This window comes from Scyliorhinus canicula, chromosome 5 (assembly GCF_902713615.1).
Source record: "Scyliorhinus canicula chromosome 5, sScyCan1.1, whole genome shotgun sequence".
Lineage (NCBI taxonomy): Eukaryota > Metazoa > Chordata > Chondrichthyes > Carcharhiniformes > Scyliorhinidae > Scyliorhinus > Scyliorhinus canicula.
The window spans coordinates 38,027,419-38,043,281 of record NC_052150.1 but is presented as its reverse complement, the minus strand read 5'-3'; the positions used below and the strand labels follow the sequence as shown (position 1 = coordinate 38,043,281).

At 45.5% G+C, this 15,863-nt stretch overlaps 1 protein-coding gene across 2 annotated transcripts in view; it reads right to left on the bottom strand.

Moving 5' to 3' along the window:
- The window catches only part of si:dkey-222b8.4 (uncharacterized protein KIAA0895), a 60,096-nt gene that overhangs the window by 16,628 nt on the left and 27,605 nt on the right, over positions 1 to 15,863 (bottom strand). For both annotated transcript variants that reach the window (XM_038796922.1, XM_038796923.1), the window contains exons 3-4: positions 9,440 to 9,583; positions 376 to 508 (exon numbers count right to left, since the gene is read on the bottom strand). In XM_038796922.1, the coding sequence (XP_038652850.1) occupies positions 376 to 508; positions 9,440 to 9,583 (277 nt within the window). The remainder of the gene's footprint in view (positions 1 to 375; positions 509 to 9,439; positions 9,584 to 15,863) is intronic.

Sequence of the window (15,863 nt, the reverse complement as noted above, 5' to 3'; positions counted from 1 at the left end):
TTGTACTCCAATCCTACACACTTTCCCCATTCAAGTCAGACAATAGGAATAGAAGCTAGATGGATTAGATGAGTCCAGTCTATAATATCTTTCCAAGTACATTACAAAGTACTTCACCACAACATTCTAGATATATGTTTACAAATAAACATCATGGCGAAGTGGAGAGGGGAATATATTTAAGAATTTTGTTTAGTCTTGGAAACTTATTTTTTATTGCACTAACGTCTAACCGGTTGAATGGACATTAATTTTAAAGTAGGAACAAGTGTTCTGGTTACCACCTCAAGGTTATTTGTTGGCCTATTGATTTGAGCACTGACTCCCCTATTTTCTGAAACTCAAGCTACGAAATGTCAATGTGAACTTTCATACCTATCTCGTGTCTTAGCATCCCCTCTAGCCAGTGCTCTCGAGCGGTAGAAACGTTGATAGTCAGAGTTGGACGCCCATTCACTATCGTCATAGAGGCACGGGATAGCAGATCATCTGTTAAGTGGACTGCAATCTGCAAAGTTAAAAAATGAAATGTACTTAGAACGTTTGCAGAACAGTGGCAGCCTGCAGTAACTAAACAGAAAACTGTAATACTAAAAATACATGAAAATCCTAATGAAACGGAACTAACAGATGAAAAATACCCGTAAACCCCTGGACAGATCTCTCCCATCCAACCTGTGGTGGGTGGGAGCAGAGAATCTAACAGGAACCAGAAAGTTGGAAACTCACCAGCATAAAAACCCACTGCAATTCTCCCAGTGGCACATTAGTTTTCCCCCTGCCTGGTGGCATAAACACCATTTGTATTCATTTTCATGTCATGCTCATTAAAACAGCTGCCTGCCGGAATCTCCCCATTCCTTCTAATCCTGCTTCAGCCCAGCGAGAAATTATGTCAGCCTCAAACAGATTTGAAAAAGAGTGGTGTGCACAAGGAGGAGCTCAATTTGCTCAAGACTTGGAGGGGAGTGCAACATACGTAACCTACCCACCATAATGTTGCACCGTTCCTGTTGCGCTGACTGCCATTCTACTGGGACAGGCCGTTTTGTGTCCTCCAGCTCCGTGCTGAGCTTCTCTTTATGTACAGCATTGTGCTGTGGGACTCGTGGACCCTCCACCTGGATCACTCTGACCAGTGTTGCCCCCAGGGTTGTGAACTGAAGGTGTCTTCTGCTCCCGATGTCTGCCACTGTCTTCTGTACAGATAGCTCTGTGCTGTGGGGCTGATACACCTCCACCTGGACTGACCCTGACCAGTGTTGCATCTGGAGTTGTGAACTGCAGGGGTCTTCTGCTCCCAATGTCTGCCATTGTTGTCTGTATTGGCAGCACTGTGCTGCGGGATTCATGCACCCTCCACTTCAACCGACCAAAGTTCAACCGGGATAGTGTGAGAGATGAGGATGGGGCTGAAAGGGGCAAGGAGGAGGGAGGACTGTTCAAGGGAGGGGTGTGTGGTGATATGCCTGTGAATGATATTGTACATAGTTAGCAATGCGACCTCCAACCAGCTGTGGGCGTCAGACCTTGATCACGTAACATGGGGCACTCATCAATTGGTGGTGAGGCTTACAATCAGACAGTTGCACATAGGGTAGTTCCAGAGTATTCTAGTCTGTATAGTATTTTGTATGTTATCCTTCCACGTGTTCTTCAATATATCATCATTCTAGTTAAGTCACCAGCAGTTTTGTGTGTATCATTGCAAAGGCAAGACAACAGAAGACAACATTGTACCAGGTGCCCAGAACATTTAAAGGTAACAACAGAAAAGACGAGGCGAAACCGGCCGAAGAACGAAAAGAGAAGATTCTTCCGCTGACCTGGTAAACTAAGCCTATCTGCAACTCAACGCAGTAAAGGATGGTGAAGTTAGAGATGGAAGGTTTAAAGGTACCCCACCAGCTTCAATTCTCAGGTAAGAGGGAAAAAAATTGGTGTGCTTTTAAGCAGCAATTCTGATTCTATATTGTAGCCCTTGGCCTGCAGGCACAGCCTGACAAGAGGCTATTGCATTGCTGCTCACGTTAGCAGGTCCTCCAGCAGCATAACTATACAATACCTTCGCCTGTGACAGCGAAGAGAGTGTCACATGAGAGTATCTTTAAGAAATGGGTGTTTATCAAATAGTTGGAGCGGATGTACCTTTAAAAAAATGAGTGTTTATTAAATAGCTGTACTGGGTGTACCTTTAAGAAATGGGTGTTCATCAAAAAGCTGCAGTGATGTCAGAGTGTGGGTGGAGCTGGGCTGTCTGCTACAGGGTGTGTTTGGTTTCGTTTTGCAGATTAGGAGCTGCATCCATAAAAACAAGATGTAATTCTGATCTCTTTCTGTATGAAAAGAATGCCTTCAGATCACTTGCTAATTTAACAGTGCTAACTGCTCTCAGTAGAGAACTTAAACCTGCTGTCTTTCTGTAAAAAGGGTATTTTGTCTTATGGATGTTGTAAGGAAAGATTAAGGGTTACTTATAGAGTCCTGTATTTTTGGGGGAGTATTTGAGTTGATAGTTGCTAAGATGTTTACTGTGTGTGTTTAAAAATGTTAACTGGATTCATAGAATAAACATTTTTTTTGTTTAAACATACTTTAGCTCTCTGTTGCACCACACCTGTAAAGTGGGCCCTTGTGCACCCCATAACCAAAATCTATTTAAAGTTATGGGTCAGGTGAACTCCATGATACACTTTGGGGTTCCCTAAACTCTGAAACCCTGGCCCGTAATAAGAGCAAGAGTTACGATGAGGTGATAAAGTACTTCGGTATTGCTCTTTGAAACAAAACAAAGCATGTGAGCGTGACACATTTAGTATGCATACCAAGAAAGAAGAGCTTCAATCAGAAAGCCATATCAAGATGTGTCATGCAAGTGATGACAGCAAACTAGCACGCTCAACAAAAAATATTTTGCCGCCAACATAGAAGGCATAAGCACCTTAGCCTATCCAAAGGCCACTCGCCTCCTTACCAGCTCCGTCTTGAAGTCCCGGTATATACTTATTCCCTTGCCTTCCCACTCCACCTCAAACCTCCGCTTCGCCCACCTCAGCACTCTCGCCTTCACCTGAAAATTATGGAAACAGTTGGTGGCTCATTCAACCTCAGCTTCAGCTGGAGCGACCAGTGGGCCCTGTCCAACTCTTACTGAGAGGTCTTCGCTCCCTCCCCCATCAGCTTCGCCATCATATTGGCAAAGTATTCTGTATGCCTCCGGCCCTCCACCCGTTCGGGCACACCCACAATCCTCAGGTTATGCTTTGTGATCTGTTTTACAAGTCTTCCACCTTGGCTCTCAGCCCTCAGTTAATCTCCGCCCCCTTCAGCAGCTCCTCATCCACCGAGATGATATGGCCACTCTGACGTGACAAGGCCTCCTCCATCCCTTTCAGTTTCTCCCCCTGCTCCCACACCATTGTCGAAGTTCTCACCAACCCCTCTCTCACCAAGGCAAGGGTCTCCCATACCCACGCCTTCAGCGAGGCCATCATGACCATCTGATGCTTTTAGAAATGCATCCAGAACAGCCTTTCAAACTCCCAAGCCATCACCTCCGTCATCTTTTCCACCATGATGGTTGTGGCCCTACCTGACGGGCTCTCTCCTGCTATCTTTCCTCCTGCTGCAGCCCTCACCACGGTCGACGGCAGACCTTCGCTCGCTGCCTTTTTCCCTGGATTCCTCCAGCCAGTTTTTGACAATCTATAAATGCTCCAAACCTTCCCACAGCTCCTCACGAACAAATCTTCACCAAAACCTGGGCTAAAAAGGCCATAAAAGATAGCTCTGTCAAGAGCCACCAAACATGTGACCTCCCTCTACATGCCACAACTAAAAGCCCCCCATCATAACTTCAGATAAAGATTTAAACACACCTCCATAACAACACACAAGGGTGAGGACTCTAGTGGCACTGACATCACATGAATGTCCATCTCAGGGTGGGACATTATCACTGAATGAGAGGATAGATAAACCTTTTGCAAAGGGACAGAGAGGAGGTCAGGGGTGGAGACTGCCTGGGGGCGGGCCGGTGGAGGCATGGGGCGCGGGCTGGAGACTGGCCCAAGAAAGGGGATGGCTGATCGGCGGGGGGGGGGGGGGGGGGATGAGCCCCCCAACTAGGCTGATCACCTGGAATGTACGAGGGCTAAATGGACTGGTCAAAAGGGCATGTGTGTTCGCGCATGTGAGGGGACTGAAGGCGGACGTGGTAATGCTACAGGAGATGCACCTTAGAGTAGCTGACCAGATCAGATTAAGGAAGGGATGGGTCAGACAGGTTTTTCACTTGGGATTGGACTCGAAGATTAGAGAGGTCGTGATCCTGATCAACAAGCGAGTGGTGTTTGAGGCGGGAAGAATAGTTTTGGATGTGGGAGGCCGGTACATTATGGTCAGTGGGAAATTGGAGGTGGTACTAGTAAATGTGGGTTTGGTACGTTTCGGCATGGCCGATTCGGCGTGGCCAGTTCGGCGTAGCCGATTCAACGGAGGAATTTTTCAGCGGAGGGACGTTTCGGCGTCAAATTAGTTATAGTCGCAAAATGTTTGTGCAGCCCATTTCTTGTATCTTTTCCTTCCAGCCGCCTCAGATATCGTGTTTGTGCACCAAACCGGGTCTCTTAAAGAAAGGCACCAACATTAAACTCTTAAAGAAAGCCGGTGTTACTGAAAGTATTGAAGCAGCTGCCCAGTGATCTACACTGCTGTCTGACTTAACACATAGTGTAAAGTCACAATATCTTCAGTAACACCGGCTGTGTAAAGTCAGACCCGGTTTGGTGCACAAACACGATATCTTCAGTAACACCGGCTGTGTAAAGTCAGACCCGGTTTGGTGCACATCTGAGGCGGCTGGAAGGAAAAGATACAAGAAATGGGCTGCACAAACATTTTGCGACTATAACTAATTTGACGTCCCGCCGCCGAAAAACTCCTCCGCCGAATCGGCCACGCCGAAACGTCCCATTCCAATCGGCTACGCCGAACAGGCCCCGCCGAATCGGCCACGCCGAAACGTCCCATTCCAATCGGCTACGCCGAACAGGCCCCGCCGAATCGGCCACGCCGAAACGTCCCATCCCCAGTAAATGTGTATGCGCCAAATTGGGACGATGTGGAGTTTATAAAGAGGATGCTGGGGAAGATACCGGACCTGGATTCGCATAAGTTGGTCATGGGAGGGGACTTCAACACAGTTATTGACCCAGATTTAGACCGGTCAGGCTCAAAAACGGACAGACTGCCAGCAATGGCAAAGGAACGAAAAAGGTTCATGGAGCAGATGGGGGGGTGGTGGACCCATGGAGATTTGGATGGCCGAGAGCGAAGGAGTTCTCCTTCTACTCACATGTGCATAATGTGTACTCCCGGATTGATTATTTCATTCTGAGCAGGGCTCTACTGACGGGTGTAGTGGACACGGGGTATTCGGCGATTACAATCTCAGACCATGCCCCGCACTGGGTTGACCAACAGGTAGTAAAGACAGTAACCAGCGCCCGCACTGGAGGTTAGACGTAGGACTTTTAGCTGACGAAGAGGTGTGCGGGCGGCTGAGGAAATGTATTCAGAACTACCTGGAAATCAACGACACGGGGGAAGATTCGGCAGCAGTGGTCTGGGAGGCATTGAAGGTAGTGGTTAGAGGGTAGCTGATCTCGATATGGGCCCACAGGGAGAAGGCAGACAGGGCAGAGATGGACCAATTGGTAAAGGAGGTATTACAGGTGGACAGGAGGATATGCGGAGACCCCAGAGACAGGGCTTTTAAGGGAACGGCGGAGGCTACAGGTGGAGTTTGGCTTGTTAACCACAGGGAGGGTGGTAGAGCATCTGAGAAAGGCGAGGGAGGCGATTTATGCACAGCAGCTTAGAAAGAGGGAGGCAGCCAGGGAGATAGGAAAAGTAAAGGACGGGGACAGGAACCTGGTTGGAGACTCAGCAGGGGTGAATAAGCCGTTTAAGGAGTTTTATAGTAGGCTGTACGGGTCGGAACCCCCAGCTGGGCCGGAGGAGATGAAGCACTTCCTAGAGGGGCTGAATTTCCCAAAGGTGGACGGGGAGCTGGTAGATGGGCTGGGGGGCCCCGATCGGGATGGAAGAAATAGCGGAGGGTCTGAAGGCCATGCAGTCAGGTAAAGCCCTTAGGCTGGATGGGTACCCAGTAGAGTTCCATAAAATGTTCTCTGGGATATTGGGGTCGCTGTTGATGAGGACATTCAATAGGCAAGGGAACGTGGGGTGCTTCCCCCAACGATGTCACAGGCCACGATTTCGCTGATCCTGAAGCGGAACAAGAACCCGGAGCTGTGTGGGTCCTACAGGCCGATATCCCTATTGAATGTGGACGCCAAACTACTGGCCAAAATTTTGGCCTCTATGATTGAGGACTATGTGCCGGACGTTATTGGAGAGGACCAGACAGGGTTTGTTAAGGGAAGGCAGGTGGAAGCCCATGTAAGAAGGTTGTTAAACGTGATCATGATGCCCCCAGAAGGTAGGGAAGTGGAGGTAATGGTCGCAATGGACGCAGAGAAGGCTTTTGATCGGGTAGAATGGGAATATCTGTGGGAAGTACTGGGATGATTAGGATTTTATGGGCAGGGTTTTATTGACTGGGTCAGGTTGCTGTATCAGGCTCCTGTGGTGAGTGTACGGACGCATAGGACAGCATTGGACTATTTTAGGTTGCATCGGGAGACGAGACAGGGATGCCCCTCTCCCCACTGTTGTTCATGTTAGCCATAGAGCCGCTGGCAATTGCACTGAGGGATTCAAGTGGCTGGTCTGGGGGTTTGGCGGCGGGGGGGGGGGGGGTAGGAAACAGAGCCTCGCTTTATGCAGAAGACCTGCTCCTGTATGTATCGGATCCAGCCGAGGGGATGGAAGAAACCATGAGGATTTTGGGGGAATTTGGCCGATTTTTAGGGTATAAACTAAATATGGGGAAAAGTGAGATGTTTGTGGTCCAGGCGAGGGGACAGGAGTGGCGATTGGGGGCGCTGCCATTTAGAGTAGCGGGGGAAGCTTTCAGTACCTAGGCATCCAAGTGGCGCGGGAATGGGAACGGCTGCACAAACTAAATCTGGCCCGACTAGTGGACCCAATGATGGACGATTTTCGGAGATGGGACGCGCTCCCGTTGTGTATAGCTGGGAGGGTGCAGACGGTGAAGATAACGGTCCTCCCGAGATTCCAGTTTGTGTTTCAGTTAGTGTAGGGGGTAAGGGAGGAAGACTGCTTTTGCACTATGTTTATAAACTCATGTACATTGTTTATTTTGTTGTTGTTGTCAAACCAAAAATACTTCAATAAAATGTTACAAAAAAAAAAAGAGTACATTTGACTCACTGTGATCGTCAGGATTTGATCAGGTTGTGGAGATGTGGAGATTGGATCCATACTAGGTCGTTAGGAGAAGCCAATCTCCCCTTCCCCACAGGAGTGATCCTTGTCCTTCACAGTAAGCTTGGATGCAGCCTCCTCGAATTTGGTGAGGGTGATAATCTCTGCCATCCCTCCCCTTGGTCTGGGTTCCCTCTCATTAGTTGTGCGCGAACTTGGCCCTTATGAGAATGAAAGGAAGGCATGTGATCAGAGGGGTTGGAGCAGAGGTTGAGTGAGATGCATATTCCATATGTGTAACGAGCCCACCCTCGAAGGGCCAGAGGATGCAGTGTGAGCAACATGATGGATGGGAAGGCAGTGACATGAATGTGTCCGTGAGAGAATAAGTGTTGACTTGTGTCCCCTGCTAATAGACATGTGAGATCCTTGAAGAGAGTCATGGTTTGAGAATATGGTGCCATGGTGAGAGGTTGATAGTGGAGGGAGTTGAGAGAGGACTTAGCCTGATGGAGCAGATGAGATCTTTCATCTGCTTCCTGAACTGGGTCATGCTGGTGGCGCAGTTGCCAGCCATGCTAACCTCCTCAGTGATGACCTCCCAGGTCGAAGAGGTGATGATCGGATGTTTCCAGGAACTTTTTCCTTGGGAAGAGGACATGTCTGTCTGTGCAGATTCCTTGAATCAAGGCATCAAGGACCTGGTGGCTGAAGTCGGGTGCTGTCTACTTCAGGAGTGCCTTGCTCCTTGGACATTGGGTGCGGCTGGATGCCATGTTAATCAGGCTCCTGGCCACAGGTTGACTGGTGTTTGGTTTTGGGACACCGGGGCACGCACGCACACACACACACACACGCACACACGCACGCACGCACGCACGCACGCCGCACGCACGCACACACGCACACACGCACACCATAGCAAATTGAACACCAGAGGACCTAAACGTCGCAACATTTCTCCGTTCAGTGGGGCATAAAACGTTTCTACGGCTACAAAATTTAGTTCACCCTGCAACAAATGAATTGGCCAAGCGTCTTGTTCAATCTTTGAAACATGCTATTAAAGGACCAGGGCACATTGGCAAGAAGAGTAATGTCTTACTGGAACACCGCACATGCAACAATAGAGTTCACCGGCAATTATGTTGTTCAAAAGGCAACTACAACACAGTTTAATTTGTTAACTCCATCTGATACTTCAGAGACTGTGAAACAACAACAAACACAAATTGCTAGGAGCGAGAAAAACTCTAAAAAGCGAGTATTCAACCAGGGCGAGTGAATGCTAGCCAGAAGCTACACCACAACGATAAATGGGTACCTACTATGATCCTAGCAAAGACAGATCCAATTTCATACACCATTCAAATGGATGATGAAAAAGCTTTGCAACACCATGATAATCAGCTGCTAGCTTCACAAAATGAAATTGTTGAGACCACCAAATATTCTACCTTTAGAAATTCTAGACAGCGATACTTCGGGACAGAAACCAAACACAACTATACTGTTATTTAATTGTTAGTTGCACGAAAGAAAAAGGGAGAGGTGTGTTATGTATCAGAGAATACATCCCTGCTGGTAAAGCGTCATGTGATGTGTCGTAATGTTAGCAGAGTGTGAGCACGGCCTTTGCAATTCTTCAATTTAAGTTTTTATGAGTAACGCCTCTTAATAAACCTCTCATTGTGTTTGAAAGAATCCAGAGTGAGGGACCCTTGTACCTTTGCGGCTAACAAAGAAATATAACACTGACCTTTTGGCAGAACTGACATTACTGAGGTCTGTCAGGATTTCACACACTTTGCTGCAATATCCATGGATCTTCTCAGAAGTATATAAATCACAAACCACTATTTTTAACTATAATTTAGCATGGGATATAAATGTGGCACAAATAACACACAAACAATTTCGCAGTGTAGCTAAAGTTATTATAGATTTCTGATATAGATGGCAATGTCTTCCAAACACTCGATTCAACTGCCAGTTCTTCCACAACACTATTTTTAGTTTACAGTCTTTGCAACTGCACAAACAAAAACAGTCACACAAATTAGCATTGCACAACTATACAGCTTACATCACCAAGGCAGTCCTCCCTCTCCATGTATTTCTTCACGTAGAACCAGATGCGGCTCTTGGTGAGCAGACATCCCCCTGTCGCTTGTTCAAATTTGTCATAGCTGCCATATTTCTGCAGAGCCATTTTCATTATCTTAATCGCCTATTGGAAAAAGAAAATTCTTTGAAGTGGAGCCTTATATGCAATAAACTGGTTTTCATCTACTTCTGAAGAAAGAAAAGTCAGTATTCTTTATTGTTAGCCTGGTGAATGAAATAAGGACAAGAAATCATTTAATGGCGTCTCAGACATTTTTAACACAGGTTTTTCAATATATGCCAAGCTCAGAACAAACGAAAAGTAGACCAAAAGCTTCTTTAAAAAGCTGATGGTTCAAACTGTGCCCTATAAACGAACTCAACCAATTCTAAACCAATAACCAATTCAAGATTATCAGTCGGGTTCATACAGTCCATTTTCTACAAGAGAAGATCCAACTATCCCCAACTTTTGGGGCTGGTTTAGCTCACTCGGCTAAATCGCTGGCTTTTAAAGCAGACCAAGCAGGCCAGCAGCACGGTTCGATTCCCGTACCTGCCTCCCCGGACAGGCGCCGGAATGTGGCGACTAGGGGCTTTTCACAGTAACTTCATTGAAGCCTACTCGTGACAATAAGCGATTTTCATTTTCAACTACCGCCCCTTGACATTCAGTGGCATTACCATTGCTGAATCCCCCACAATTAACATCCTGGGGGTTACCATTGATCAGAAACTGAACTGGACTAGCTATATTAATACTGTGGCTACCAGGGCAGGTCAAAGGCTCAGAATCTTATGGCGGGTAACTCACTCCCTCTTCCCCCCCCCCCCCCCCCCCCCCCCACCAAAAAGCCTGTACACCATCTACAAAGCACAACACAGGAGTGTAATGGGATACTCGCTCCTTGCCTGGAAGAGTGCAGCTCCAACAACACAAGCTCAACACCATTCAGGTCAAAGCAGCTCGCTTGATTGTTCCCCTTTCCACAAATATTCAAACCGTCCACCACCGACGAAGCATGGCAGCCATGTGTACAAGATGCACTGCAGTAACTCACCAAGGTTCCTTAGACAGCACCTTCCAAACCCACGTCCACTGCTAAGGACAAGAGCAGCAGAAATCTGGGAACCCCACCCCTTGGAAATTCCCTTCCAAGTCACTCACCACCCTGACTTGGAAATATATCACCGTTCCTTCAAGGTCACTGGAGCAACATCCTGTAACTCCCTCCTAACAGCACAGTGGATGTATCTACACCTCAAGAACGACAACGGTTCAATAAGGCAACTCACCACCACCTTCTGAAGGGCAACAAGCGATGGGCAATAAATGCTGGCCGAACCAGCGACGCCCACATCCCGTAAATGAATAAAAAATTTTAAAACTTACACTTTCTAGAAGTTACATATATTCATACCCAGGGCCCTGCCCTCTGCTAGCAGAAAGAACATGCCTAGGCCTTGTGACTTTTTCAATTAAACAATACCCCAGGGACAACAGTTCTTTGGTGCATTCCTCAGGGAAATACCAACTTGCCAACCCCTTTTCTCATGTAGTATAAATTGTTGTTCCATTTGAAAGTTGGTATTCTGCATCTCGCAGAATCACAGAATAGTGCAGAAGAGGGCCTTTGGGCCATCAAGTCTGCACTGACACATGAAAAACACCTGACCTGTCCCCCTAATCCTATTTGCCAGCACCTGGCACATAGCCTTGAATGTTATGATGTATCGAGTGTTCATCGAGGTACTTAAGGGATGTGAGGCAACCCGCCCAGGCAGTGCAATCCAGGATGTCATCACCCTCTGGATAAAAAAGTTTTTCCTCAAATACCACCTAAACCTCCTGCCCCTCACCTTGAACTTGTGTTCCTCAAGATCTTATATGTTTCAATCCAAGTTGCCTCCTACTCTTCTAAACTCCAGCAGAGCCTAGCTTATTTAACCTTTCCTCAAAGGACAACCCAACCATTCAGGTATTAGTCTGGTAAATCTTCGCTGAACTGCTTCTAATTCATTTCCATCCTTCCTTAAATAAGGAGACCAATACTGTACAAAGTACTCCACTTTTGGTCTCACCAATGCCCTGTATAACTGAAGCTTAACCACACTACTTTTGTATTCAATTCCCCTTGCTATAAATTATAACGTTCTATTAGCTTTCCTAATTACTTGCTGTGTTTGGATTCTGGACTAGAACCCAGAAATTTGCAATTTGTAAAACCGTGAGGAAAGTCTACTTGGCCACAGGAGTGATAACACTGACCAATAGGTATCTTACGTTAAATCGAACTTTAATTTAAACACAGAATCAATTATAACAGCTTTACAGTTAATAATAAAAACAGTTCTTAACTAAAATGAAAATCTTTAACTTACACCCTACACCTGCAACATATATATATTACAATTAAGCAAACCAAAATAGTTCAAAGACCACTTATAAATAAAGTTGATAATCAGGTTTACTTGCTTTTCTCTGTGCAAATACCTTGAAGAGAACTGTTCAAGAGCCAAATGAAGACCTGTCTTGTCAGACTAAAATCTATGGAAAACTGTAAAACTACAGACAGATGTGGCTCCACCCCTTAATTGCATCATAAGGCTTTCTTCGGTCTCTTTCCATTAAAATGTCCCATGACCTGTTTATCTAGGACTAAGCTCTATCACTCATAAATTATCTGCACCTTAGGGATCCTCCAAAATCAAAACAATGTTCCATTAGTCATCCACCTGTAAACAAGTAAATAGTTAAAATCAATGATTACAATACTTTTATGACCCCTTAATCACAGCTTTAGCAGGCACACTGCCTGTATGTATCTTAAACCAGGGTTTTAAGTAACGTTACTGCAACAAGTATAATATGTAGCAATTTCTTACATTCATCACAGCTGTAGCTGCATACTAACCTTTTGCAATTCATACACTCAGATACCCAGATCCCTCTGCAGCTCAATACAATTGCTCTGCAAAGTCTCACTATTTAAACACTTTTTATATCTTCTGAACAAAATGGATAATTTCATGTTTCCCGCATTATAAACCATTTGCCAGATCTTTGTCTACTCATTTAATCTATCGATATCTCTTTGTAGTTTCCATATATCTTCTTCAGAGCTTTCTTTCATATCTATCTTTGTATTATCAGCAAAGTTAGTAACCATAACTTCTGTCCCTTCTTCCAAAACATTCATATAAATTGTAAAACATTGAGCCGGCTGCACACCACTCATTAGATCTTTCTGGAAAATGATCCATTTATGCCCTCCCTCTTGTTTCCTGTCAGCTAGTCAATCTTCTATCCATGCCAATATATTATCCCCTACACCATGATCTTTTATTTTTCACAATAACCTTCGATGTGGCACTTTACTGAATGCCTTTTTAAATTTAAAGTGCAGCACATCCACCAGTTCCCTCTTATCCTCAAACAACATTAATAAATTGGTTAAACATCTTTTCCCTTTCACAAAACCATGTTGACTCTGCCCGATTACCTTGAATTGTGCCCTGCTAGACAATTTTCAATAATAAATTCCAACATTTTCCCAATAGAAATGTTAAGCTAATAGCCTGAAGTTTCTTACTTTCAGTTTGATTAAAATGGTTAAATTTGCTATCTTCCAACCTAATGGAACCTTCCCCAAATCTAGTGAATTTTGTAAAAATTAAAACCAATGCTATCTCTCCATCACTTTGTTAAATACCCCAGGATGAAATCCATCAGGATCCGGGCACTGATCAGTCTGCAGGTATGTGCTCAGTACCATTTCCCCGGTGAATGTGATTTTCTTGAGTTCCTCTCTCCCTTCCACTTCCTGATTTACAACTATTTCTGGAATATTATTTGTGTCCTTTATAGTGAAAACTGATGCAAAACACCTGTTTAATTCATCTGCCATCATCTTATTTTCCTTTATTACTTCCAAGACTCACATTCAATACAACCAATGCTCACTTTGTTAAAATATTTATAGAAACTCTTACTGGCTTCGAACTAGCTTCCTCTCATACTCTCTATTTTTCCTCCTTAGTAATCGTTTTTGCTCCTTGTTTTTTATATGTTTGTCTCAATCTTCTAACCTCTCCCATCTTTGGGCAGTTATATGCTTTTTCCTTTTGATATAATTAATGTAATCTCATTGCAGAATACCATGTCTAGTATATCTTGCTATCTTGTCGGCTGCAGAATGTGCCATTCTAAAAGACCAAAAATGTTCTATGAATTCCTCATCTGAGCTACTATTGCCCATGTTTCCAGTCTATATGTAGATCAATATCTCACATGATTATTGCCATATCTTTCTGACGAAGTCCCATTATTTCTTCTTTGATACCTTGTCCTGCCATGTGGTTACCACTAGTGGGCCTATTTTGCCTCATCGTCCCTCATCTCTACCCAAACTGCTTCTCTCTCCTGATTTCCTGAACTTAGGTCATCCCTCACCATTGTTAATTTTTTTTTTTTTTAAAAGTACCCAATTAATTTTTCCCAATTAAGGGGCAATTTAGTGTGGCCAATCCACCTCCCCCACACATCTTTGGGTTGTGGGGGCGAAACCCACGCAAACACGAGGAGAATGTGCAAACTCCACTTGGACAGTGCCCCAGAGCCAGGATCGAACCTGGCACCTCAGCGCCATGAGGCCACCGTGTTGCCCATACCATTGTTAATTAATCAAGCCACCCCTCCACCTTTCCTCAATATTCAGGTCCCAATCTATGTCATCCTGCAGCCATGTCTTAATATATGTAACATATATCAGATAGAACTTATTTATTTCTAATAACACTTGTTATTTCTAATATGCTTGTTATGCACAAATGCCATCTCAGCCTTCAATTCCGTTATTTTTCTGAGAAATTTCTTGATTTATATACTGATTGCCCATTCAACTCACCAGAAGGCTAATTACGGGACAACTGCAATGTGCATTTATTTAGTACCCAGTGCAGCACTTAACCCCATTTTTGGATAGAACTATTAACTCGGTATCTAGTCCAACCTTGTCATAACCCACCAAATACACTTTCCCAAAGAGCGAAATATCAAAATTTTGAAGACTGCAGACATTCACATATAAATTTAGCTCCCTGGTTGTAAGTGGGATCTCCAAAACACTGCAGAGAAGACTCTGGTTTAATAAATATACGTGGTGATGAAACCGGTCTCAATTGGTAGGACTGAGGAGGTCTTGTATTCAAAGACCACCAGTATCCAACCCGACATGGAGTGGCACGGTGGTTAGCACAGCTGCCTCACAGCTCCAGGAACCCAGGTTCAATTCCAGCCTTGGGTGACTGTCTGTGTGGAGTTTGCACTTTCTCCCTGTGTCTGCGTGGGTTTCCTCCGGGTGCTCCAAGTTTCCTCCCACAGTCCAAAGATGTGCAGGTTAGGTGGATTGGTCATGCTAAATTGCACCTTAGTGTACAAAAGGTTTGGTTGGGTTACTGTGTTACTGGGATAGGGTGGAGGCGTGGGCTTACGTGGGGTGCTTTTTCAAAGGGCCGGTGCGGACTTGATGGGTCAAATTGCCTCTATCTGCACTCTAAATTCTATGAATCTATGACACGTCAGATTAGTACTAAGGGAGTGTCAAAATCATTGGGCCACACTTGTAGTGGGTTTGGTGGCGGACAGGTGGGCACGGAGAATCTGGCGAAGAGTCAGAAACCCGCCAGCGTAAAATCCTGTTGCAATTCTCCCAATGGTGGATTTTATGGTGAGTCACTGTTTTCTCTGGCAGGTGGCGCAAATGCTATTTGCATCATATGAATGCTCATTAAAACAGCTGGCCTCCAGAATTCCTCAGGCCTTCCAATCTCGCCTCACACTAGTGGGAAATCATGTCTGCATCAAACCCGATTGATAAAGGCTGGCGTGTACAAGATGGTCCTCAGTTCACCAAAGACTCCAAGGTGACTCCAACATGCAAAGCCCACCTGTCATAGTGTCACGCTGCTCCAGATGCGCTGCACACTAGACTGCTGAAGCAGACCGTTTCCTGCCCTTCATCTCTATGCCAATCTGGCCTTGATGAACAGCACTGTACTGCTGGGCCCATGGACACTCCTGTGTCACCAACTCAGATGATCAGTACTGCATCAGAAGCTGGAGATTACAGGAGTCTCCTTCCCCCGGTTCCACGCACCAGTGCCTATCTGGGCTGAGGACGGTAGCACAGTGTTTAGCACTGTTGCTTCACAGCGCCAGGTCCCCAGGTTCGATTCCCACCTTGGGTCACTGTGCGGAGTCTGCACATTTTCCCTGTATCTGCGTGGGTTTCCTCCTAGTGCTCCGGTTTCCTCCCACAAGTCCCGAAAGACGTGCTGTTAGGTAATTTGGACATTCTGAACTCTCCCGCCATGTACCTGAACAGGAACCAGAATGTGGCCAT